The 27,469-nt window shown below is 39.5% G+C and overlaps 1 protein-coding gene across 1 annotated transcript in view; it reads left to right on the forward strand.

Annotated features, from left to right (window-relative positions):
- Window positions 1-8,294: 8,294 nt before the first annotated feature.
- The window catches only part of BSPH1 (binder of sperm protein homolog 1), a 21,634-nt gene continuing 2,459 nt past the window's right edge, over window positions 8,295-27,469 (forward strand). Inside the window, exons 1-5 of the mRNA XM_008581151.1 lie at window positions 8,295-8,506; window positions 16,932-17,032; window positions 20,363-20,383; window positions 24,866-24,997; window positions 25,457-25,602. Coding sequence (XP_008579373.1) covers window positions 8,295-8,506; window positions 16,932-17,032; window positions 20,363-20,383; window positions 24,866-24,997; window positions 25,457-25,596 — 606 coding nt within the window. The 3' untranslated portion in view covers window positions 25,597-25,602. The remainder of the gene's footprint in view (window positions 8,507-16,931; window positions 17,033-20,362; window positions 20,384-24,865; window positions 24,998-25,456; window positions 25,603-27,469) is intronic.

The raw sequence follows: 27,469 nt of genomic DNA on the forward strand, positions 1-27,469 counted from the left end.
ACAAGGGGGTCTTCAAAAAGTTCACAGAAAGATTTGTATTATCTTTCAATTCTATTTTTTTCCATGAACTTTTTGAAGTGCCCTCATATTTGCAATCTCTAAAACTGCCTGGCATTAATACCTAGAACAATCAAGGAATTTATTTAAATCAACAAGAGAAAGGTAACGAACCTAGTAGAAACGCAGGTAAAAAATATGAACAGATGGTAAATGTTCAACAGCTTAACAAGACAGAAAGAAATGCTCAATTGCATTAATGTTCAGATAAATGCATAGTTAAGCAAAAGTGAGGAATCACCTGATAATAGGTATACCTGAAGTTCGGTTCTGGTATTGTTATTTGGCTTAATAAAATCTGTTTTCAGCTTTGACCTTGGCCTTTGCTCAGCCAGAATGAATTGCCTCATTCAGTGTCTTTCCTAGTATACCCAAATTCTTGTTTCATTGATGGTCTTTGTGGTCATCTAGGCTGTTTTTATTTTTAGTATGTATAACAACATCAGTAATGTTAATGAGCATGTCTTTTAGATTCATTTTAACATCTTAATATTTGCCTTCAAATATGGGTATGCACTCTAGATGCAAGTGGCAAATGAATCTTCTTATGTATTTTACATGTAGAAATTATTTCAGTGGGGCTGTGTGTCTAATTTGTTACTGCAAAAGCTAAATGTTACAATAATCAATGCTATTGTGAAAGCCATTTTATTTGAAAAAAATGAGTTATTAAGAACTTTCGAACAGATATATAGAATAGGAAAATATATCAATAATTTATATAAAAATTATAAAAGTAAGTTAGACTGTTAACTTTTAAAAGAACATTATATCCCTATGGGATAAAATATTGATATGACTTAAATTATCATAAACAAGGCAGAATAAGAAATTCAGTGCTTATTTATATCTATATAATTGGTATTACAGACACACAGTATTGAACAAAATCTTTAAGAATTTCATTTATTCCATTTGAGCCACAATTCTTTATACAATCCTATTTTAGAATATTCCCAATAGTGTGAGCATAAATTAAAAGCATAATGACATGATTAGAGCTTGGTGCTGATAACACCAAGTTCAAACGTTCTGATCCCCTTACCAGCCAGCAGCCAAAAACAAACAAACAAACAAAAAGCATAAGGACATTTTTGCAACTATTCATGTTAACCATGACCGCAATTTTTTTCCCTAGATACAATGAAGAATATAAAGAGCATAAGAAAAAAAAAGAATGTGGCAGAGAAAAATGAGATACTCTAATACTCTAATGTTTGTTCTCACTAATCAAACCTCAAAACACCAGATTTTACAAAAAAATTTTTAAAATGTCCATTGAGTCTATGAAAGCTAAGAATTTCAACAATTTTCAAAAATCAAAGACAAAAACCATATGATTATTTCAAAAGACACACAGAGAGCATATTAGTTACAGAAGGAAAGTATTTCAAAACAATAAAAGCCACATATGACAAACCCACTGCCAGTATCATCCTGAATGGGGAAAAGCTGAAAGCTTTTCCTTTACGAACAGGAGCAAGAAAAGGATGCCCACTCTCACCACTCCTATTCAACATAGTGTTGGAAGTACTAGCCAGAGCAATCAGACAAGAGAAAGAAATAAAGGGCATCCAAAATGGAAAAGACAAACTCAATTTGTCCCTGTTTGCAGATGACATGATCCTACATATAGAAAAACCTAAAGACTCTACCAAAAAATCTCTTAGAGTTGATAAACAAATTCAGCAAAGTTGCAGAATCAACATATGAAAAATCAACATATGAAAAGTAAATTTAACCAAGGAGGTGAAAGATCTGTACAATGAGAACTACAAATCAAACCTGAAAGAAATCAAAGAGGACACAAAAATATGGAAACATATACCACATTCTTGGATTGGAAGAACTAACATTGTGAAAATGTCCATACTATTCAAAGCAATCTATCAATTCACTGCAATCCCCATACCAATGACATTCTTCACAGAAATAGAAAAGACAATCCTAACATTCATATGGAACAACAAAAGACCCCAAATAGCAAAAGCAATCTTGATCAAATAAATAAATAAAGCTAGAAGCATTACCCTACCTGACTTCAAATTATACTGCAAAGCTATAGTAACCAAAACAGTGTGGTACTGACATAAAAATAGACACACAGACCAATGGAACAGAATAGAGAACCCAGAAATCAATCCACAAACCTACAGCCAGCTGATCTCTGACAAAATCACCAACAACATACATTGGGAAAAGGACAGCCTCCTCAATAAGTGGTCCTGGGAAAACTGAATGTCTGTATGTAAAAGAATGAAATTAGACCCATACCTCTCACCATATACCAAAATCAACTCAAAATGGATCAAGGACTTAAATATAAGATCTGAAACTATAAAACTCCTGGAAGAAAACATAGGGGAAACACTTCAGGATGTAGGACTGGGCAAAGAATTTATAAATAAGACCTCAAAAGCACAGGCAACCAAAGAAAAAGTAAACAAATGGGAATATATGAAACTAAAAATCTTGTGCACAACAAAGGAAACAATCAACAGAGTGAAAAGACAACCTACAGAATGGTAGAAAATATCTGCAAACTATACATCTGACGAGGGATTAATATCCAGAATATACGAAAAAGTCAAACAAGTTAACAGTAAAAAAACAAGTAACCCAATAAATAAATGGGCAAAGGATCTGAGTAGAAGTTTCTCAAAGGATGACATATATATGGCCGACAGATATATGAAAAAATGCTCGGCATCACTAAACATCAGAGAAATGCAAATCAAAACCATGTTGAGAGGGCCGGCCCAGTGAGTGGCGCACTGCTACAGTGCGCCACTTGGGAGCGCGGTGGCGCTCCCGCCGAGGGTTCGGATCCCACATGCAGACCGGTTCCCGCTCACTGGCTGAGCGAGGCGCGGGTGCAGCACCGAGGTTTGCGATCCCGTTGCCGGTCCTGGTCCAGTACGGGCGCGACACTGAGGGTTGTGATCCATTGCCGGACACCAAAAAAGACAAAAAAGAAAAAAAACCATGTTGAGATATCATCTCCTCCCAGTTAGACTGGCTGTTATCAAAAAGACAGAGAACAACAAATGCTGGAAAGGATACAGAGAAAGAGGAACCCTTTTCCACTGTTGTTAGGACTGTAAATTAGTACAGCCATTATGGAAAACAATTTAGAGGTTTCTCAAACAACCACAGGTAGAACTGCCATGAGATCCAGCAATCCCACTGCTGTGTATACACTCAAAGGAATGGAAATCATCATGTTGAAGGGATTCCTGCACTCCCATGTTTACTGCAACTCTATGTACAATAGCCAAGACATGGAACCAACCTAAATGTCCATCAACAGGTGACTGGATAAGGAAAATGTGCTATATATACAGGATGGAATACTAGTCAGCCATAAAAAAGAATGAAATTTTGCCATTTGCAGCAACATGGATGAGCTTGGAGAAAATTATGTTGAGCGAAATAAGCCAGGTACAGAAAGAGAGATACTGCATGTCCTCATTCATAAGTGGGAGCTAATAAATAAATCAGAAAGAAAAATACAGCAATCACAATAATACATTGAGCTCTCAAAAAGAGAGAGCAGAACTGTGATTACTAGAGGTGGGAAAGGAGGGGGAGGAGGATTAGTGAGAAAGTGGTTAAGGATCACAAAGAATGATTATGTTTTGCAATGATGAATATACAAATTATCCTGATTTGATCGTCACATATTGTATACAGGTATTGATATTCAACTGTACTCCACAAATATGTACAATCAATTATGTTTCAATTTTTCTAATGCTGTAAATAGCCAACAACTTTTAGTACTTGAAGGTGAAAGATTTCTGAGATTTGCTCAATCTGGTAATCCTAGATAAAACATCCTAAAAAATAGTGACTGAAAAACTTTCCCCTGAATTATATTCTTCTGTGCACACAAAAAGTTTGCTAACAATATTAGATGTGCTAACTCTTAGGTTGTTGATCAATACTCAGGCACACATAAATAACAGAAAGAAATTTAAAATTGGCAGCAAAATGGGCTAATGATAAATTTGGCTCTTCTATTTTATTCCCTTGTAAAGGGATTTTTGAATCTCACATGGCTAATAATAAAATAAATTTGATTGAAGAAATGTTTACAGAATGGGCAATTGGTGACATGCAATGCAATTATGATTGACATAGATCAAGGATGATGAGGACAAAGATGGTTGATTTAGGAATTGTAAGCGTATGATGTCTTAACACACTCGGTGTTCGTAAAGTATCGATTATACTAGCAAAAAGGTAGTGTGCCAAAGACCAACTCTTATGTCGTGGAATATATTCTAGATCTCCTTTATCATGTTTCAGTGAAAGATGTTCAAACAAGAAGGGAAAGCAGCTGTTATATATTCAATGTCTGCTTGAACAATAAAGAGACTTAATACAGCATCTCCCGGCTTCCTGGATCACCAAGAAAGGACCCCTAACACCTGCCACTGTTGTACCGAGAGAGAGTAGTTAGTGTGTGAAAGAGTTTTAGGATGGCTATTATAAAAATGGCAAGAAATGTGGAGAAATTAAAATCTTTGTACACTGTTGGTGGGAATGTAAAATAGTGCAGCCACTATGGGAAAAAGTATGGAGTGCCTCAAAATATTAAAAATAGAACTACTGCACGATCCAGCAATTCCATTTCTGGGCATATATCTGATGGAATTTGGATGTTTGTCCCTCCCAGAACTCATGTGAAAATCTGGTCCCCAACGTGGCAGTGCTGGAAGCTGAGTCATGGGGGCGGATCCCTCACGAATGGATCAGTGCTCCCCCTAAGTGGGGGGAATAAGGAGTGAGTTCTCGCTTTATGAGTTCCCGGGAGAGCTGGTTGTTAATAGACCCTGGCACCTCCCTTCTCTCTCTCTCTCTTGCTTCCTCTCACCATGTGATCTGCTTGTACCCGCCGGCTCCCTGCCACTTTCCACCATGAGTAGAAGCAGACTGAGGCCTGTGCCAGATGCAGCTGTCCCAGAATCGTGAGCCAAATAAACCTCTGTTCTTTATAAATTACCCAGTCTCAGGTGTTCTGTTATAGCAACACAAAACGGACTAATATAGTATCCAAATGAATTGAAATCAGGTTCTTAAAGAGATATCTGCATTCTCATGTTCATTGCAGCAGAAATCACAATAACAAAGATATGGAAACAATACAAATGTTCATCTACAGATGAATGGATAAGAAAATGTGATACACACACACTCGAACACACACAATGGAATGTTATTCAGCCTTTTAAAAGACGGAGATCCTACCATTTGCAGCAATATGAATGGACCTGGAAGACATTATGCTAAGTGAGATAAGAGGGACACAGGACAAGTATTGCACGATTCCTCTTCTAGGGGGCATCTAAAATAGTCAAAGGTACAGAAATAGACAATAGAGTGGTGGTTACCAGGGGACGGGAAGGAGGGCTGTGGAGAGATGGCGTTCAATGGGTATAAAGTTAGTTCTGAAAAATAAGTGAACTCCAGAGATCTACAGTACAACATCGTGACTACAGTTAACGAAAAGTGATTGTGCACTTAAAAATTTGAGAGAGTAGATCCCATGTTAAGTGCTCCTACCTCACACACATACAAAACAAAGTGGGGGGGGCACAAAAGGATATACTGGAGGTGATAAATATGTTTATTACCTTGATTGTGGTGATACTAACAGGAGTGTTACATATGTCGAAAATCACCAAATCTTGTGCATTAATTGTGTATACCTTTTTTGTACACCAATTATACCTCAATGAAGTGGGGGGGGAAGAGAAGGAAAAAAGAAGCCATGAAACTCTGTATGGTGAAAATGACAGTCTTTCTGTCATGATCCCTGCTGTAGAGATTCAACTGGTGGGAGGAAGCCGAAGTGGCTGCACATAAAAGGAACGTTGAGATGCTGGTGGGAATTCCCAGATGACTTTATCTTAAAAGCCAATTGCATCACGCTGTTGACAGGTTTGTACACCCAAGACTGAGGGATAAATTTTCCCAAGTGATTGTATGAGCTACACAGGCCTGCAGAAACGTTAGGAAAAAGTGAAGGCAACAACCACTTCCAAATACTTGGTTTCCAAAGGAAGCTTGGCTTTTTAAAGTCTTGAGCAGGCTTTTGTTTCATATCTATATGTATCATTCAAGAGCAGCAGAAGTCATACAGTTGAGAGCTTCTGATTTGATAGCTGTTGACATTTTTCACAGCCATTATTCGGGTGCAGAACATTTTTTGCATTTTTTCCAAAGGAAATTCCCATCATACTAATAAAGATACTTCAGAAAGTCCGTGGAAAGATTTGTATTATCTTTTAATTCTATTTTTTCCACCAACTTTATTTTATTTATTTATTTATCATAATTTTTTTTTACACATTCTAAGATGTTCTGGAGAAGTTGGGGGAGGGGGAGTGCATCAAGGGGAGGGGGATAAGGTGGGAGGAGGAGGAAGGGTTGGTGTGGTCAAGGCCCTTGGCACCCCCTCATTCCACCAAGGGTGCTCTGAGTGCTTCCAGCAGTGGTTCAGTGGTCCTTGCTGGGCTGGATGCCGAGGTTGGAGTGGCGTGGCTGAGGCCCTCAGCAGCCCTTGCATGCCGGCTCAGGAGGCCAGGGCACTTCTATCAGCAGCCTGGTGGTTGTAGCTGGGCTGGATGAGATGTCGGGAGGCGTGGCTGAGACTTTCAGCCCCTCACCACCCTGCCTCAGAAGCACAGGGCACTTCCAGTGGCAGCCCAGTGGTGGTTGTCACTGGGCTGGATGCAGACATCAGGGTGATGTGATTGAGGCCCTCAGCCCTCCCTGCATCTTGGCTTGGGAGCCTGGAAGGTTCTGGTCCTTCTAGGTTTTATAGTGAGTGCTCTTTGGTGGTGTTAGACTTTTACTGGTTAATATCAGAACTTTGTCTCTGGTCTGTGGGGTTTTTGTGTTTTCTTTCAGTTCTATGTTGGATTTTTAGCTACCTCCACCAGTTAAACTCTGCACAGGAACTAATTTGTTGTCCTTTAATTACTTCTAAAATGAGAATGGGGGAACTTCCCGTGGGAACCAGCACTTGAGCCCTGTGGTTGAGCTAAATTGCTGCTTTGCTGCTGATTCCCTGGGGAAGGCTTTTTGTGCAGCTCAGGTTTTAATTGTTGACCTTGTAAGCACTTCCAGGTCTTGTGAGGTCCAGTCCTGGGTTGTGTGGGCCTGAGTCTTTTCAGCAAACTGTACCCGCTGCGGTTCTATATTCCTGACCAGTCCACACTGAGTGGGCCTGTGCTGACTGGAGGGCAGATCAGCTCTCCATGCTGTGCCCCAGTGTTCCCCCAGTCGGTCCGTCTCCCCCACCGCCCACACTCCAAACACTTCCCATAGGAGGGGCTATGCACCAGTCCCTTGCAGTGACTCACCGGCCTCTGAGTGGCTTCTTTTTTTCAGTTGTTGTGACTCCTCACTCCTATGTGGGTCCACGAGAACCCTGTTAGTGGTCTTGCTGGCCTGGGGGCCACCAAGGCCCTCTTCTCCCCTACAGCTGCCAAACAACTTTATACAAAGGGCACAGCAGTGGTTTTTGCCAGCTGCTGCTCTGCGTGCTCACCACATAGAAGATTCGTGGAGCATAGACAAAGACACTTGCATTGAGGAAGCAAATCTGCTTCTCCAAGAAGCCTCCCTAGGCCTCTCCAGGAAACTCCTTAGCCCTGGCTTACAAAGATCACTAAGGCCCAGGATGTGGATACGTCTATGACTGCTTGTGTGATCCCTGATGATTATCTTCATGCAAATAACGCAAAATTCCTCATCATCACTCTTCCTTGTCTGTGTTTAATGCCAGTTATTTTAAGTCTTTCTTTTTCTGTGTTTCTTCTTATGCAAGGCGGATGGCTCAGCTTTGGAGCAGAGAGGGAGCGGGAGAAAAGATGGAGGAGGAGGAGGAGAAAAAGGAAGAAAAAGATTGGGGAGGAGGGGGAGGTAAAGAAGAAGGAGAGGAGGCGGAGGAAGAGTAGAAAGGAGGGGCAGGGAAAAGGAGCAAGGGGCAGAAGGTGGAGGAGGAGAAGAAGGAAATGCAGGTGGAGGGAGGGGGATAAAGGAGAAGGAGAGGAGGAGGAGGGAGAAGGAATGGAGGAGACAGAGAAGGCAGGCGGGAGAAGAGGAGAAAGGGCATTAGGAGTAGGAAGGGGAGGAGAGAAGGAGGAGACTGGGGATTGATAAGAGAGAAGCAGGAAGGAGGGAAGTGGCAGGACGGAGCAGGGGAAAGAGAGGAGACGACAGCCATGCCTGGTTCCCAGGGCTGCAAGGTCCTCAAGGGCAGCTCCCGACCGCCGGCCTTTGAGAGGAGGAGCATGGCCCAGCTCGTGGGGCTTTTGTTGGCTTGGATCTGCCTGCTTCACAGTGGGGTCGGCATGAACTACGAAGGTGAGGAGCAACGTGACAGCGTCTTCCCTGTGTGCTGCTCCGTGCGCTCAGACTCGAGATGCAGTGGAGGGTGAGTCACCCTCACATCAGGAGCCCTGAGAAAGGAAAAATGCTCTCTCTGTACTTCAGGTATTTTTATGTATAAAACATCATCCACCAATAGGCTTTTTTAAATGAATGAATGAATGAATGAATGAATGAATGAATGAATGAAGAAGGCTCAGCTAACAAAAATGAAAGAATGAGAATGTAAATTGGAAGAAGTCAAGTTACTTGATAACCAGGTGTCTCCCTTCACACTAATATATTTTAAATGCCTTATGTAGAGGTTTTAAAAATAAAATTAATCTTTATAAAGTCTATTTTATTCCTTTACCAAAGTCACATTGCCTTTAACAGGCATGATCCTGAAGAGACAATATAAAAAGGGATTTCCTTATGGATGCATTTCTTACATGTTTGATGAGGATTATGCATAGTTGTGAAAACAATTTTTTATGGAATGGCCAAGAACAATGATCTTGCATGTATTACTTTTAAGTATTATTCAGGACATCTTTGCGTTAAAAAAAGAGTGCTGATAAATGGTTTTTTTAAAAAAAGAAAGAAAAGGAAAAGGAAAAGAAAAAGATGCTCTGAATGTAACTATGGCCACTGCTTTTTTATCAGCTATAATTTTCATTTTACGCTTACTGAAAAATAACACTTTTTGACTTTGCCGTACATTTTTTAAAATCAGTGATCACTTTTGTATGTACATAAAAAAAAGATTACATATAAGTGAAAGAAGCTGGTTGAGATGGTTCTACAAAGTTTCTCCATTTCAGTATCTAGCCTCCTAAATTAAGGGCATCATATTTTTTCACATAATATTACTTCTGTGCTACCCAGAGCCTTAGTGATAAAGCATTTCTCGGGCCGACCCCGTGGCGCACTCGGGAGAGTGCAGCGCTGGGAGTGCAGCGTCGCTCCCACTGCGGGTTCGGATCCTATATAGGGATGGCTGGTGCGCTCACTGGCTGAGCGCCATGCAGGCGACACCACGCCAAGGGTAGCGATCCCCTTACCGGTCATTAAAAAATAAAAATAAAAAAAAAAGCATTTCTCAAAATAATGCATAAAAGAATAAAAACCCGTAGGTCATGGGCACATTAGCCTGTGTTTAAATGATGCCATGTTAGTCTTCTTTTGACCCTCAGAACTGTTGCTGGTGCACTTATCTCTCTCCCTCTCACAAGCATCTGCTTCCTGAAGCTTGAGAGGGCCCATTGTCTCTGGGAATTTCTTTTGAGACACTGAGATGCATACTGCAAGTTTTTGATGCTGGTCATATTCATCAGGCAGTAAGGATGGTGTCCCCACAGCAACCCACTTTCAGATAATAAGATGCTGTTAGGAGTAAGGGGTATTCTGATTTCAAAGACATTAGACTAAAAGTATTGCATTTTAGCGTTTTAAAAGCGATGGCACGGTAGGTTTAGCATCTGCTAGGTGTGCAGGATACAGAGATTAAGTGGCATGAGTATCTCCATTCCACGACTGTGCAGTCTGGTGGGAAGACAGAAGAGAAAACAACCATGTGTGGTACATGCTAAATCATCTATATGCCTGGCCTAAAAAAGAAGTGACTGGATTGGCAAGACTTCACAGAGGGCTCGGTTGAACAATCTTGTTCTAGGGCTAGAAATTTGCTGTGCACAGAGTGTACTTTCTCCACTGTCCTAGGATGTGAGGCTGCCTGAGGTATTACACGGGAGTGGCGTCCCTTGCAGGGAGAACTATCCAGGTGGGAAGACCCTGACATGCTCCGTGAACCTGAAATTCTGAGGTTGCCAGTTAACATTTTAGGCTTCTGTGGGTAGAACTGCCGTCCAGCAGGTCATTTAATTTCAGCAAAGGCTTTGCGCTAAAATGTGCATCTTGCATTGCAAGAGCCTTTATTACTTTATGCAGACAAGGAGGAATTATAAGAGGGCTGAGGGTCCCCTTGTCTCTTCTGAAACACCCCGATCCCCTCCAGGCGAGGTCAGGAGTACAGCTCCTCCTCTAGCTTCTCCCTGTTGCAACTGAGCTTCTCTTCTCGGGCCAGGTTTTGAGGCTCGGATATCTCTGACTTCCCACCTCTGAAAAAGGAAGCTCATGACTCTTACTGCCTCGCAATGCTGCTGGAGGATTAAGTGAGTTAGCGTGTGTGGCAGTCAGAACCGGTGTGTATCTTTTTGTCACTATTATTACTATTACTGTATTACAACTACTTATTACAGTTATAAAGAGGCACGATACGGATTTGGATTTAGTAGTTAACATTCACAGAGTGGGTCTGACCACGTTAGATTCCTCATGTAAGTGGAGTCATGCAATGTTTGTCTTTCCGAGGTCGGTTTTTTTCACTTAATGTCGTATCCTCCAGGTTCATCCATGGTATTGCAAATGGCAAGAGGGCTAAAAAACATTCTATTTTGTGTATAGACCCCATTTTGTTTATCTTTTCATCCACTGATGAACACTTAGGTTGATTCCACGCCTAGACTATTGGGATTAATGCTGCAGTGAACACGGAAATGCAGATACCTCTACAGGATCTTGACTTTGATTCTTTCGTGTATATATACCTAGAAGTGGACTTGTTGTACCATTCGGTGGTTCTATTTTTAACTTTTTGAGGAACCATCATACTGTTTTCCATAGTAGCCATACCACTTTCCACTCCCACACTGAGTGTTCCATAATTCTTTACTATTATGATTAGGTCAGGTTTTCTTTTAAAAATGTTAAAAACTGTTGTACTATGGAAACATTCACATGCCTTCCCCACGTGTCCATCCCCGGCTGCAGCAGTTACCAGTCATGACTCAGGTGACATTAGAGTCAGGTAGGGCATTGAGGGCCAGCCTGATGAATTTGAGTCTCAGCCTGAGAGCTAACCCTTGAAAAAAAATATTATCCCAGGGCATGACATTATTATTTGCATTTTCTAAAGATCATGCTTGTAGCTAGCATGAAAGGGAGCTAGAAGAAAGTATCTATGAACAGAAAAGCAGTAACTGGGTTGGTGACTATAATGGGCCTGGGGACAGGAGTGAGGGTCGTGGTTGGAGCAGTGGGTTAGAGGTTAAGATACTAGACAACTGTATTGTCCACTTGCTACTCAAATTCTTCACCTTTATACTCAGTGCCCAAAATTCATTTTCATCCAGGACCTGTGAATATGACCAAATTTAGAAACAGGGTCTTTGCAGATGTAATTAGTTAAGATGTAGTCATAATGGTTAAGGGCTGGTCCTAATCTAAGGACTGGTATCCTTATAAGAAGAGAAAACAGAGGAGACAGAGACCACAGGGAAGACAGCCTTTGAAGAGAGGGGCAGAGATTGGAGTGATGCAGCCACAAGCAAGGGAGTGCCAAAGATTGCCAGCAACCACCGGAAGCTAGGAGGGAGGCATGCAACAGGTTCTCTGAGCTCCCAAGAAGGAACCAACCCTGCCAATACCTTCATGTCAGACTTCTGGCCTCCAGGACTGTGAGACAATAAATGTCTGTTGTTCTAGGCCACCCAGTTTGCAGTACTTCCTACAGCAGCCTTAGGAAACTAATACACTAACCAAACCCTTCACTTTTTGTAAGATAATGACAAATGTTTTCGAAGCACTTACTATGTGCCAGGTACAGAAAAGGGACACTGAGATGGAACGCCCACCTTAGTCCGTGGTGGGAAGTGGAAGGAAAAGCAGGGAATATTTTCAAGCACATTTACCACTAATAAGATGTCTGGCTCTAAATCCAGGAGTTCGCTATTTCTCTTTCAGAAGAATCAGCAAAGCAGTAGAATACAGACTGTCACAGCTGGAAACTGTTTTTGTCATTACTGTTTCCAAATCCCTTTTTTTGATCTTAACTTTGAGGCAAAATGTCAGGACCAGAAAGCAACATGAACAATTAATGGTTTTATATGTTAGAAGCATGTGTATTCTGTAAGGTCACTGAGGAAGGAGGCGCTAGCCAGGTAGAGGAAGAAGGATTTTATTAGCAAGAAGCAAGTGGACTTGCTGGGCTGAGCCAAAAACTGGGTGTCTTCTTTTCAGGGTTAAGACTGGCGTCTGGCCTAGCCTAGGAAGACAGTCACAGCGTTCCACTCTGGATACAGTCTGTTCATGGGGACAGAGACAGGCCGAGACAGAAGCGTTGTGCTAGCAGGGGAAGCAGGTACAATGTTACACTAGGTACAGCGTGCTCAGCCTGCTTGTGGGGACAGAGACTTAGGGAGATAGAAACAGAGGAATGAAACTTAGAGACATGAAACCAAAGGGTGGGGGCTTTCTAAAAGTCAGGTTTTCAGTTCCAGGGACCTAACGTATTCTAAAACAGGAATATTTCCTCAGCGTGGCACCTCCAATTCTGACTGGAGAAAAGAGGAGAGAGGTGACGTGTTCTAGATGTGCAAACCAGGGGTGTCTTAATGATGTCAAGCAAGTGTTTGAACATTTAGACCAGTGCTTCAAAATCATGGCTTCACCTCCTAATTAACTGAGAAGCTCTGAAAAAAAATGTTAATGGCAAATAATCACATGTTTTTCAAACAGGGTTCGTCATTAGTCATTCCACTAGAATCATTAGAATGGCTAAAATAAAAACCACTGACAATACCAAGTGCTGATGAGAAGGTGGAGCAGTTAACGCCCTTGTGCAATGCTGGTAAGAACACAAAATGATGAAGCTACTCTGGAAAACAGTCTGGCAGTGCCTTATAAAATTAAACATACACTTAACATATGGCACGGCAATCCTACTGCTATTTACCCTAGAGCAGGGGCTGGCAAACTACGTCCTATGAACCAAACCTGGTTTGCCACCTGTTATTATAAATAAAATTTTATTGGAACACAGCCACACTCATTCATTCATGTGTTGTCTTTGGCTGCCTTCACCCACCATGCAGAGTTTTGTAGCTGTGACAGAAACCAAATGACCCGGAAAGCCAAAAATATTCACTATGTGGCCTTTTATAGAAAAAGTTTTCCAATCTCTACCCTACAGAAATGAAAACCTGTGTTCGTATAAAAGCTTGTATATCATGTTTATAGCAGCTCTTTTCATAGTCACCAGAAACAGTCCAAATATCCTTCCAGGGGTGAATGAATAAGCAAACTGTGGTATATCCATACAATGCAGTACTAAACAACAATAAAAGGGGACAAACTTCCTATCAACACAACTTGATTGTGTCCCAAAGGCATTACGCTGACTGAAAGATGGAAAAGCTATACGCAGTACAGTTCCATTTACGTGTAATTTTCAAAGAGACAAAAGTACGGTGGCGGAGGAAAAGAATCAGTGGTTGCCTAGAGAAAGGGACTGGGGGACGGGATGACTATAAAGGCATGATGGAAGGGACATTCTGTGGTGTTGACAAACTTCTGTATCCTGACGGTGGTGCTTACACAAACCCATGCCAACATTAGAACTCATGAAACCATATGCCAAAAAAGTCGGTTTTACTGTGTGACCACCTCAAAATAAAATGAAAAGAAATTCTGATGCTTAGCACCCATTTAAAACCAATTAGACCAAAATATCTGAGGGTGGACCAGGGCTTGGTAATGTTCCAGAAGCTCTGAGATGGTTCTCATCTGAATCCAGTTTTGAGCACTACGGAGCCCAGAGGATTCACAATCAATTAAAATTTACACCAAAGGATTAGACAATAGCAGCTTTTTAGAAGATAAAGTATCTGTGAATTTTGTCATGGGAAGTGATTTTGTTGAAGACAGAACATTTTTAGGTATATACAACCTCATTGTCACCACTCGCTTAAACCATCCCCCTAATTAACAGTAACGGCTTCCATAATTGGTTTTTCCTTTTCTCCTTTTAATAAAAGGACTCACCAGATATCTGTGAATTCCCTTGACTGAACCCTGTGCTTTCTCCCCTGCTTCCAATCCATCTCCTGGATACAATAAAACCCCTCATTATAGCCACACGTACCCCCATCCTATCTCCACAGCAGCCAGAGTAATGTTTAAAAGAACATAAATTAGATCACGGCCCTACTCTTCTTAAAATGCTTCAATGTAAATAAATATACAAACAAATAAATGGGGGGGAAGACACAACAACAACAAAATGCTTCAATGAATTTCATTACAGTTAAAATGAAATAAAAGTCCTATAAATCTTATCAGTGTTTTGCTAAATATGATCTTGGGCCCACCTACCTCAGATGATGTAAGATGCAAATTAAAATGCAGATTCTCAGGCCCTGCCCCAAAACGATTAAATCCGAATTTTTGAGAGCATCACTCCAGAATCTCTAGGTAAATTTGAAAATATCCCAGAAAGGGAACAAGTTTTTGAGAAGCACTGGCTTTGTGCTGGTTGCAAAGTACTGTTAGAAGCATGTAGTTCATACTTCTGATAAATCTGCGAGGTTGACATGTGGCCATCTTTAGTGCTGTTTGTGTGCAGGTCCTTCAGGATTGCACCTTGCTGGGGGTGGTCAGATGACTCATGTTAGCCGATGAAACGTGAGCTAACAGTTTTCTTCTGGAAACAATCCCTGCCATCTTGCAAGCATGGGTTAAGATGGACCCTCTTATCAACCTGGGTTCCTGAGGGAACACAATAAATAGCGCCCTTCCCTTCACCTTGGGCACGCAGCAGGAGACAATACACTTCTGTTATTCTGTTATTCCACTGATATTTTGGGGTTGTTGGTTGCATGCCAGCATGAGCTGGCATATCCTGACTGACAACACTTTTATATCCATTTGATAAATTAGAAAGTGGAGATTCCAATATTAAAATTTCCCTGCTAATAAGTGGCAGAGTCAGGATTTCAGGCTTGTTCTGGCTGATCCTCAAGCCCTTATTCTTTTGACTCTAACATATTCCTTAGTCAAAATTAGGCCAACTATAATATTAAACTTTTTGGAGTCTCCTAGAAGTACACACCAGATAGTCTATGCTAACAATGTGACTTGTGGTGGGGACCTTGGGCCACACTGTATCAGTTTGACTTCTGGAGGTGGCTGAGACTGAGCAACTGAACTCAGCCATGTGAGTGCTCCAAGCTCAGGCAACCAACTCCCAACACAAATCCCAGACCCCAAGGCTCGAGTGAACCTACCTGGTGGGCAGGACTTCATACACACTCTTGCACAGTGTTGCTGGGAGAAGGAAGTGCCGTCAGCGTGACTCCACCGGGGGGACGACTGGAAGCTCTGCCTGGTCTCTCCTGAATCCTGTCCCCTACACCTCTTTCCTTGGCTGATTTTAATCTCTATCCTTCCCTGTAGTAAACCATAACCATGAGTATAAGGGCTTGTCTGGGTTCTGTGAGTCCTTCTCATGAATCATTGAAACTGAGGGTGGTCTTGGAGACCCCTGGCCACAGGCGTCTTTGTTCATGCCCTGCAGTGGGCTCTGTCCCATTATCCCTTCTTCCAGTATTGCAGCATCACTGTGTTACTTCTCCAACTCCCTCCCCAAAGTGTTCTTTTGCCAATTTTAACATCCCTCCTCCACAAGGAACACTACACAGGTATGGATCGACTTTTTCCCCAGCAAATAAAAAGGTGAAAATGAGTATAGGCACAACTGTATTTTCTCTTTCTAACCTTGGCTTTTAAAGTACTGGAGATTGATGACATGTATATACAGATTTTTATTAAATAAGTGCAACTTACGGAATGAGGGAAGGTAATTTTGAGGTAAATTTGTAAAATTATTACCTTTCTATACTTCTCTTTACTTTGTCATATTTCAACATTAGTCCTGCTTACACTTTCTGTTTTTAGTCATTAGCCCAGTGGTTTCCAAACTCTGCAGCATATTGGAATTCCTGGGGATCTTTTAAAAATTGTTCACCCACAGACATTTTAATTTAATTGACTTGAGGTACAACTTGGGTATCAGGAATTTTTCTTTTTTTTTATTATAGTAAAATGCACATAAAACTTACCAGTGTAACCATTTCTAAGTGCATGGTCCTGTGGCATCAGGTACACGCACATTACTGTGCAAGCATCACCGCGATCCATCTGCAGAGCGTGTTCCATTATCCCAAACTGAAACTCTGTTCCCACTGAGCGATAACTCCCATTTCTCCCTCCCCTTAGGCCCTAGCAACCATGATTCTGCTTTTTGTCTTCATGAATTTGACAAGTCTAGATACCTCATATAAGTGAAAATGTATCCTTGTCCTTTTGTGTCTGGTTTATTTTACTTAACATAATGTCTTTAAGTTTCATCCATGTGGTAGCATGTATCAGAATGTCATTACTTTTTACGGCTGAATAAAATTCCATTTTATGGATAGACCACCTCATGTTTATCCATTCATCTGTACGTGGACATTCGGGTTGTTTCCACCTTCTGACTGCTGTGAATAACGCTGCTGTGAACTTCGGTTTACAAATATCTGGCTGGACCACCGGCAGGATGTCGAGTTCCCAGAACACTTCCTGCAGCCTCTCGTGCCCCTGCCCTTTGCCAGCTTCGTGGCACAGGCACCCAACAACTATCGGCGCTACCTGGAGCTCAAGTTCGGCTCTGGAGTCATCGAGAACCCCAAGTACCCCAACCCAGCACTCCTGAGTTTGACGGGAAGTGGCTGAAGCCATGACACCTGTGCCTGGGCTCAGGGGAACTTTCAGGCACAGGGAGCTGTCCTTTGCCTTTTGGGGTCTATCGATGTGGAGAGGATTTTTTTTTTTTTCCTTTTTGTCTTTTTTCGTGTCCAGCAACGGATCACAACCCTCAGTGTCGTGCCCGTACCGGACCGGGACCAGCAACAGGATCGCAACCCGCGGTGCCGCGCCCGCACCTCGCTCAGCCAGTGAGCAGGAACCGGTCTGTATGTGGGATCCGAACCCTCGGCGGGAGCGCCGCCACACTCCCAAGCGGTGCACTGTAGCAGTGCGCCACCAGGCCGGCCCCCTTCTTTCAATTATTTTGCGTATATAGCCAGAAGCAAAAGTCATCAAGATTTCTAAAATCTCAGCTGGTAATTCTAAGACGCAGCAAAGTTTGTGAAGCGCTGCACTGGCTCATCATGGATATCCGTTAAATAATATGTGACTAAGGAAAAAGTTTTCATTTCAAGCCACCGTGGCAGCCAGCAGCCTTCAGCTGAAAGAGAAACTTGTACAATAAATGAACATAAGCAAATAGCAAAATAGTCATTTAATAAACAAAATATATACAACAAATACAAAATTAAAGTCATTGTTGTTTTTGGTGTAATACACAAAATTTATGAACTGGTTGCAAACACAGATTATGTTGAATTTTAACTCTTTAATATGAGATGCACCTGCAGCTTACATTACAATATGTATGTGTTCTCCTAACCAAATGTGACATCTATAAATTTATTTGTTGGTAAATTATGCTTTTCTATCTTACATAATTTTAATAGGTCTTAAGCATTATGCATCACCTGCTATTTGGGAAAAATCAGATTTTTTACTCTATATTTATTCTACAATTCATTCTGTTATATTTCATGCTAAAATTATGACTGTTCTTAAAGACTCAAATGAACTTTGTAACAAATATTTAATATTTAAGTACATGCTGATTTCAAATTAAATAGCTTTTACATAAAACCACTTCATCAGAAACCATGCAAAAATGGGGCCGGCCCGGTGGCGCACTGCTACAGTGCGCCGCTTGGGAAGTGTGGCGGCGCTCCCACCGAGGGTTCGGATCCCACATACAGACAGGTTCCTGCTCACTGGCTGAGCGAGGTGTGGGCGCGGCACCGAGGGTTGCGATCCGTTGCCGGACCCGAAAAAAGACAAAAAGGAAAAAAAAAAAAGAAAGAAACCATGCAAAAATGACAAAACAAAACTTCAAATTCTAAGGGTTGAGGAGGTAAGTATTGTGGGTTTGGTGGTTCATGAAGAAACAATGGCTGAGAAGTGCTGCTTTGAAGAAAAAAGCAAAGCTACCCGCAGTTTCTCCCATTTCAGGAACAGTTGTATTAGAATATTCTAGCTGGGAAGGCCTTGATGTCCCAGTGTTCTCTCCCCATCTTACAGCTCAGCAAAGTGAAGCTACATGGTAAGTGGTTGAGCCCGTCATGGGATTTGGGCCACTACATCTCACTGAACCATCCCCTCCAAAAGGGGCTTAAAATGAATTGCCAGATCCGCTTGGCAATATTACAGAGCTTAGTTCACTTTTCCGAGCTTTAGTCCTCTTACCTGTAAGATGGTGGAAATAATGCTTGCTTCACAAAATTGTCCTCATTAATTAAATAAAATATAGTGCCCAGTACACAGAAGATGCTCAGTGCACTTGCATTCCCTACATACCTCAGAGGCACCATCCTTATTTTTCTCTCCTAGAGGGAGGGATTTCCATGTAGAAAGTGACACCTCCAAAGGCATGAATCTCTAACAGTAGAATTTAGGTATGAGTGAGAATTGATGACGAAAATAAAAAATCTATAGTATTTCATATCAGAAACACCACCATCCTTCCCTGAAGACTGGACTGACTCTTATGGTACTCACAATGAAGACAGTGATGACAGTATTTCAGTAGTTATAACTTTGTTGATAACGATGCTAGTAGATATAAGCTGTTAAGTTCTTTCTTTGGTCTGGGCGCTACTCTAAATACTCGATATGCATAATCTACTTGTTCCTCATAACAATCCCATGAGATAAGTAGAATGATTGCCTTCTTTTTGCAGAAGAGAATCTGAGGCACACAGGGGCTGAGTCACATACCCAAGGTCACACAGCTAGCAGGTACAACTGGAATTTGAACTAAAAATTCAGAGAAAGCATATTTCTTTAGCCATATATCTGCACTGTCAATTTATGTTCTGAACATGTCCTCCCACTGAGATCCTTCATAATTATAAATGACTTTCTCATTGCTCTCTATATGCCATGTTGCCTGTTAGATTTCTTTCCCTAAGTCATAGTTCATGTTGTTAAAAATTCTTTGTCTTTTCCCTCCTGTCAATCAGTAAAACTATTTCCTGTCCCTGAAAAATGTGTTTCATGTTGTTAGCAAGCTACTCAAAATCTACAGGGAATTAATTATACACCCATAGAGAGCCTCCTGTATTCCAATATTAAAGAAGAGCAGTTGAAGACCTGTGAAAAATAGACATTCCATTTTTTATGAAATGCCTTAGCACTTTCTTTGAGATTTCCAGTGACTTCAATATTTGCTAGATATCAAAGACTCCTACACTTGAATTCTCAAGAAGTTTTTAATGGATATAATTCTCTAAAGTTTGTGATAATCTGTCACCAACTTAAATGAGTCTTCCATCTGGTAAAGGAGAAAATAATAAAGATTATTTTGAGAACAGAAATCATTATCATTGCAATAAAATTGTTTCCGTGTGCTAATTTCTTGCTATATGATGTGTACTGTACACAATCCTTGATGGATGTTTTCATGTAATCCTCACAACAAACCTATGAAGTGAGCTGCAAAAACCTATCTTTTACAGATGGTGAAACTAATTTAATCTCATTTTAAAAGCTAAGAAGAGTTAAGCAAATGTTTGCTTCATATTGTACCTTCCAAATAGTACTAAAAAGAAATAAAATAAAACAAAACAAAAATGGTGAAATGATAAAACGTTTTTTTATTATAATGTGGTGTATTTTATTGGAAAATATGGGGAAATTAAATCATTTACTTTTGCCTACTGAATTTCTTGTTTTAAAAATAATTTTAATGGTTTCTATTCATTAATAATATTTGGAAAATACAGTTAAAGCAAAAGGAAAATAAAAAATCACTCACAATCACACTACTAAAATAAGCATTACTGAATTTTGATACATAAGTTTTAAAATATCACTACTATTGCTAGAATAGAATTTGGTGAAATATTTTTATTTCTTTTATTTTAAAGGCTAAATCTAGTATAATTTTTTTTTTGTCTTTCAGATGAATATCCACCAACTATAAGTGAGTTGATTTAAAAATTTTATTGAAGTTTCTTTTTAAATTTTGCAATGAAATGTGAAACCATTGAATGCTTCTTTTCCTGGTAAGAAATTAGATTTTTATGAAAAACTACTATTTTATGTACATATATGAGCTGAAATAAGTTCCATGTTAAAAATAGGTAAGGAAAAGGAAGAAGAGAGAAGTCAAAATTTTACTGTCAATTTTACTGTTAATACTTTCAAGTGATTAAACATTTTATTACATATAACTTCATAATTTTTTAAAAAATCAAGGCTTATAGGACATAATGAAATAGGAAACACCTTTTGTCACTTAAAGATGAAGTACAGGTTTTTCGGTATCTACTTATTTGCTTATCTTTGTTAATGCCTGTGTAATATTATAAAAACTATATTTTAAAACTCCTTTAGTGATTGATATTTTTTAATTGATACCTATTTTTTGAACTAATGTCAAGCATGATGAAATGAAAATTCTTAATATGAATGTCATTCCAGCTAAAACCAGGAAAGCACAGGGCTGTATTTGTCACCAATACTAGTTAACATTATTTTGAGGATTCTAACATGTGTGAAATTGTAAAAAGGAAAAAATCTGTAAAATATAAAAAATCTATAAAAAGGATAAAATCTATAAAATAATGGCAAAATTATTTTATGACTGTATACTTTAAATCTTTAAAATGTAAAAATTATTAGTTTTAATAAGAGAATCTGGTTATGTGGCTAGATGCAAGATAAACATACAACAGTCAACAATTTTTCTCTATACTGGTAAGAACCAACTAGACATTGATAGAAAAAGGAAAACATTCTATTTTACATCAATGACAAAAAAACTTTGAAATTAAATTAGCGAGAAATATGTAGGGTTTATGTAAAGTAAATGATAAAACTGTATTGAGGAACATAAAACCAATGTGAAAAATAGATTATGCCATGTTCTTGAATGAAAGACATAATGCAATTATAATGTCACTTTTCCTCAAACTTTTTTATTTAATGCCATTTTATATAGAAGCTAATATTAAAGTCTAAGAATAGTGAAATAAATAACAACTTTAAATTTTATTTTTCAGACACCATAACTCATTTTCCAGAGGTCAGAGGTAAGTCGATCAGAAAGATCTTGCATTAAACTGTATTTTCTCTTAATTTTATAAAAATGGGGCAATTAGTTTTTTCCTGGTAAAAATATGTTTTCTCCTTTTATAAAATGTAGTATAAGTACCTTGCATAAAGAAAACAGATAAAGAAACAGAGAAATAGAAGTCACCCTGAACTTTAGCAGCACTAAATGTTTCCATTCTTTAATTTCTGCCAATCTAATAGAGAATTCAAGATTTTTAAATTCATATAGAAGAAACATCCAATAATAATTAGGAATATTATGAACAAAAATAGTGTTGGGATAGAGAAACACTTTGTCTCATCAGATGTGTAAAAATACTATAAATATTATAATATAATCAGCATGATAGCCTAGGGAGTCAAATAATAGGAAGGAGAAGGAGAGGAAGAGGAAGAAGAAGAAATATTTTGTGATGATTGCTGGCTCTGGATCCTACTCACTTTACCACCATGCTATCCTATCTCTCTAATAATTTCAAAAAACTTGATAGAAAATACAACGGATCTCCACATTGAGATATCATCTCACCCCAGTTAGACTGGCTATTATCAAAAAGGCAGCGAATAACAAATGCTGGTGAGGATGCAGAGAAAGGGGAACCATCCTCTACTGTCAGTGGGACTATAAATTAGTACAGCCATTATGGAAAACAGCATGTTGGTTCTTCAAATAACTACACATAGAACTGCCATATGATCCAGCAATTCCACTACGGGTATATACCCAAATGAATGGAAATCATCATGTCAAAGGGATACCTGCACTTTCAAGTTCATCACAACTCTATTTATGATAGCCAAGAGTTGGAACCAACCTAAATGTCCATTGGCAGGCAACTAGATAAGGAAAATGCAGTATATATATTCAATAGAACACTAACCTGCCATAAAAAAGAATGAAATTCTGCCATTTGCAGCAACATGGATGATCTTAGAGGAAATTATGTTAAGTGAAATAAGCTAGGCACAGAAAGAGAAATACTGCATGTCTTCACTCATAAGTGGGAGCTTTAAAAAGTGAATGGATAAATGAATTAAAGAAAAAGAAAGAGAAAAAAAGGAAGGAAGAGGGAAAGAAAGATACAACAATTACAATAATATGTGGAACTTTCAAAAGCAGAGAACAGAACTGAGGTTACCAGAGGTGGGAAAGGGGAAAAGGGAGAGGGGAGTTAGTGAGAAGTTGGTAAAGGGCCAGAAGAAATGATTATATTGTGTAATGTTGAATAGACTAATTATCCTGATTTGAGCTCACATATTACACACAGGTATTGATATTCAATGCAGTATCTCACAGATATGTACAATTATGTTCTAATTTAAAAACTAAAAAGAAAATACAATGGATCCCAAGGTATATTGGAATTTAGTATCTGGTTTAAATGTATGGGTGTTTAAATATACAGGTGGTGTACTTTATCATCAATCTGTCATTACGGAATATGTGTTTGGAAGAAAATAAAGTTGCATTCCCCTTTTGCATTATAAATACACCTAAATTTCTGCTTAATTAAATTTTAAATGAAAAAGAAATAAAGTCATTTAATTTAAGAAGAAAATGTAGGAAAATACGAGTGTACAAGTATATATGGCCTAAGACCAGGAGATCTTCTAAAGCAAGAAAGGAATCATCTGTTATACACGTTAACATTTTTAAAGTGTGCAAATGCTCTGTGCTGATGAAAATTCAGGTAAAAGAGCACATTAGTGGGAAAGATAAATTGCTATTGTCCTTTGAGAAAGCAATACTCATCATGCTGAAACTTTATATATGCTTTGTCCTTATGACTTAGCTTTGGGGATTCTATTCTATAGAAACAAATACTTTAGTACATGAGGATTTATATACATGCAGTGTTTACTGTGGCTGTATTTACACTGGGAAAAAATATGAATATGAGAAACATTGAATGAATTGCAGTGAATCCATATCACAGATCATAAATCAGCATTAGAGCTGCAAAGTCACTTTAAAAGGATTTCTATGATGTGTTAAGTTAGGCATTCAAATTACGGGCATAAAATATGATTCATTTTTAGGGACAGCAAAATTCCATGTATGTGTGCCTGTATATATATGTGTGTTTTGCAGTTTTGCATGGTTATATATGTAATATGGCTATACACACACACACACAAACACACACACACGTGTGTGTATATGTGTATGTCTGTGTGTATGTGTGCCTGTATATATATATATATATATATATATCTGTTTTGCATGGTTATATATATATATGTGTGTGTTGTATGATTCTATATATATGGTGCATATATATATATAGTTATGTGTGTGTATAAATATAAATATATAGACATGTATAAAAATATAAATGTATGGGGAGAGAGGGGAAGAAGATGAAGAAAAGAGATGAGGAGGCCACAGGAAGCACCCTGGGTTCTCCCGAGCTGGGATAGTGGGGGGCAAGGTCTTCAGCCACACCCCCCTGACATCTGCACCCTGCCCAGCAATGACCCAGCCACCACTGGAAGCCCCCTGGTCTCTCCTACAGGAATGCAGCCGGGGGGGTGGGGGTGCCACAGGCCTCAACCCTGTCCATCCTTGTCCCTCCTTCTCCCACCCTATTTCCTTCCCCCTTTACTCTCCCCGCCCCTACCACTCCACAACATCATAGAATGTAAAAAAAATGTACATTAATAAATAAATAAACTTCAAAAAAGATCACTGTGAGCAGCTAGCCAGTGTATTGTTATCTGAATATGAATAAGAAGACTGGAAAAGGGATAGTGCAGAGATACATAGTAACTTTTGTATACTTTCAAAGATCACCTTAGAGATTTCTAATGGTCTGATAAGCTCTCTTTCTGGTTGATAATTTGTTGGTGAAATTCTTTAAATATTTCTTCCTGTTCTTAGTAAGTAAAAATGAATATAAATGATGAAGCAGTTCTTTTGCAATGTTTAGGAAAAGAAGAATATTAGTCTTTGCCATTATTCTTAAGTTTTGCACAATTAAGATTCTTGAATTAAAGAAATAAAAGACAAAGAAGAAAAAAAAGAGATGGGAGGAAGTCGTTTGGAAGATAAATGCCCACGTTTATGTTTCTAAGCTTAGAATAGATGTCTGAACTGAGGCAAATGCTAAGCAAAATTTCCAGCCTATTTATGCCCTGGAAACAAGTGGAGCAGGGACAAGGGTATAAAACAAAAAACACTTATCATCAGAAGCCCAACAGCTCTGCTGTGGTATAAGGCAATAATGTTCAATGGAGCCACAGCCAGTGGCTCTGATTTCAAAGTACGACAATCCCTGTGAGGAAAGTCTCTTTACAACTTCTCCAAAAACACTCCCAGAGACAAATGAAAAATGTTTGTTTTCTCCAGATGGTGAGTGTGTCTTCCCATTCCAGTATAAAAATAAAACATTCTATGATTGCATCAAGTTCAAGGCAAAACACAAGTGGTGCTCAGTAAACGCTACTTACGAAGGATACTGGAAGTACTGTGCCCGAGATGGTGAGTGCCCTGCCTCTGCATATGCCAAGGTAGTAATCCCAGGGTCTGGGGCTGAGATTTGATAGGACACACAAAATGGTTCTGAAAACAGAATCCATAGCCAATTAAATTGTGAAAATCAGAGATACGTGATTTCTGACATGAGAATTACATTGCACTGAGGATATGAGTATTTCAACAACATTAACTTGAAAAGAACCTTTTCGTAGAACTTCAAAAGCAACAGGGGGTCTTAATCCCCCACCAACACTGTTCTCACAGGCTTTTGGTGGAATAGGGCAGAGCAGAGAGTGCTAAGTGGGAAGCAAAAATATGTGAGTGTGTGTGTGTGTGTGTGTGTGTGTGTGTGTGTGTGTGTGTGTGTGCAGGGCTAGCGGTGTGGGGTGTGTGTCTGCATTGTGTGGTGAAGAGGTGCCAAATAGAAAAGTTTCTAATTCTGACTTCTTTTTTTCTCTGCAGACTTTGCAAAATGTGTGTTTCCCTTCTGGTACAGACGCATGATCTACTGGGAATGTACTAACGATGGGCATAAGTTTGGGAAAAAATGGTGTTCACTGACCAAGAATTATAACAAGGACCAAGTTTGGAAATTTTGCTGATTGATGGTAAGACTTATGGTGGGAGGGAGATAAAGAAGTTTAATGATTCTCATTGCAAAGAACCTATAGTTTTTGTTGGGAAGGGAGAAGGTAGGATCCTCATTAAAAGGTTTTTTTCTGGGATGTGAGCTGAAGGTGATCTGACCTTAAATAACTCGGACTTTTCATTATGAACTATGAGCTTTTAATATGGAGACCTATACTCTAACCTCAGCACTTTTACTTGCTTAACTATGTAATATTTGCCCCTTAAAAAAATAGGTGTATGAACTCTGGGTGATAGTGATGTGTCAATGTAGATTCATCAGTTGTAAAAGGCATGCCGCTTTGGTGGAAGATATTGATAACGGGGGAGGCTGTGCGTGTGTGCAGGTAGGGAGTATATGGGAAATCTGTTCCTTCCACTCATTTTTCTGTGAACTTAAAACTGTTCTAAAAAGTAAAGTCTATTAAAAATGCATTACTTTAACAAAGAATTTTTTAGAGACAGAAAAAAAAGTGATAACTGAGGTGGAACCTGAAGTCAGAATACGGGTATTGAGGAGGTAAAGTATTAGAGTGAGGTTCAAAGTGGCCCGCGTATGAACCACAGGAACAAGGGTAACGAGGCGGGCAGGAGTGAGGTGCACGGTTTAAGCTGAGGAAAGGCCACTGGGCTGGTTCCAGGGTGAGTCCATGGAAATCCCAATGGTGGGCATGCTAGGAGCTTAAGAGCTGGCTCTTAAGTCCAAAGAGAAGCCAGAGAGCCGTGTTATGTAAACAGAATCTAGATGTAATCAATTTTATTTATAAGGCAGATCATTTTGTCTCTGAGTGGTGAATAAATGGGAAGAGGGAACAGTCATGTGCTGAATTTGGTTGGGGTTTCTAAGAGTCTAGGTGGGAAATGTAGTTAGCCGGGAATTAGCAATGACTGTGAAGATGGGAAAGAGCTCAAGTCTGAAGCTAAGAAACGGAACAGTGACAGGATATGGTGGTTAAGCAGATTTGGGAAGTGGGAGTGCTGAGGGAGAGTTAAGAATGAGTTCCCAGCTGTGGAATGAGCAATGGCGCAGATTTGGTGGCCCCACTCTGAGAAGAGAGGTGCTGGGCAAGGAGCAAGCCGGGGGCTGGCATGGTGAGGGAGGAGACTGTGGTTCCATTTTTGTCTTTTTAAGTTTGGGGTATTTGAGAGACATTCAAGTGGTGATGCTGAGGAGACAGTCTTATGATCAGACATGGAGCTCAGAGGAGATGTACAGGTTAGGGACACAATTATGGGAATCCTCAGGATACAAATGATTTTTTAATTTTATTGTTTTTCTGTCACTCTTTAACTACAGAAAATTTTAAATATACCCAAACGCAGAGAAGAGAATATGACAGCGTGATGAATTCCCATGCACTTATGACCCAAGTTTAACAATCCACATTTTGCCATTCTTGTTTCATCTATTCCTTCCCATTTTTTTTTCCACTGAAGTATTTTAAAACAAGTCTAAAAGATAATTTCACCAATAAATACTTCTGTTTGCATGTCAATGGTATTTGATGCCAAAGTATGGGTGCAGTTTCTCCAGAAGAGTATAGAGTAAGGAGAGAAGAAGTCGTGGAAAGGACCCTTGAGGCACTCTGAAATTTACAACTTATAGAAGCGATGGAGTTCCAAACTAAGATGAGAAGGAGAAACCAGAGAGGAAAGACAGTAAGAAGCCTGTAGCATGTTTACCAAGGGAAAAGGTGTATTCAAGAAAAGGGAGTAATCGATGGTGTATACGAAATGCAAGAGTTCAATAAGATGTGTCAATATACATAGTATATGATATACTCATCCGCAATATATAATGTTATATAACAGAGAACAGTTGCAAGTTTATATGATATATAACAGTTG

Source organism: Galeopterus variegatus, unplaced genomic scaffold, assembly GCF_000696425.1.
Source record: "Galeopterus variegatus unplaced genomic scaffold, G_variegatus-3.0.2 Scaffold2282, whole genome shotgun sequence".
Lineage (NCBI taxonomy): Eukaryota > Metazoa > Chordata > Mammalia > Dermoptera > Cynocephalidae > Galeopterus > Galeopterus variegatus.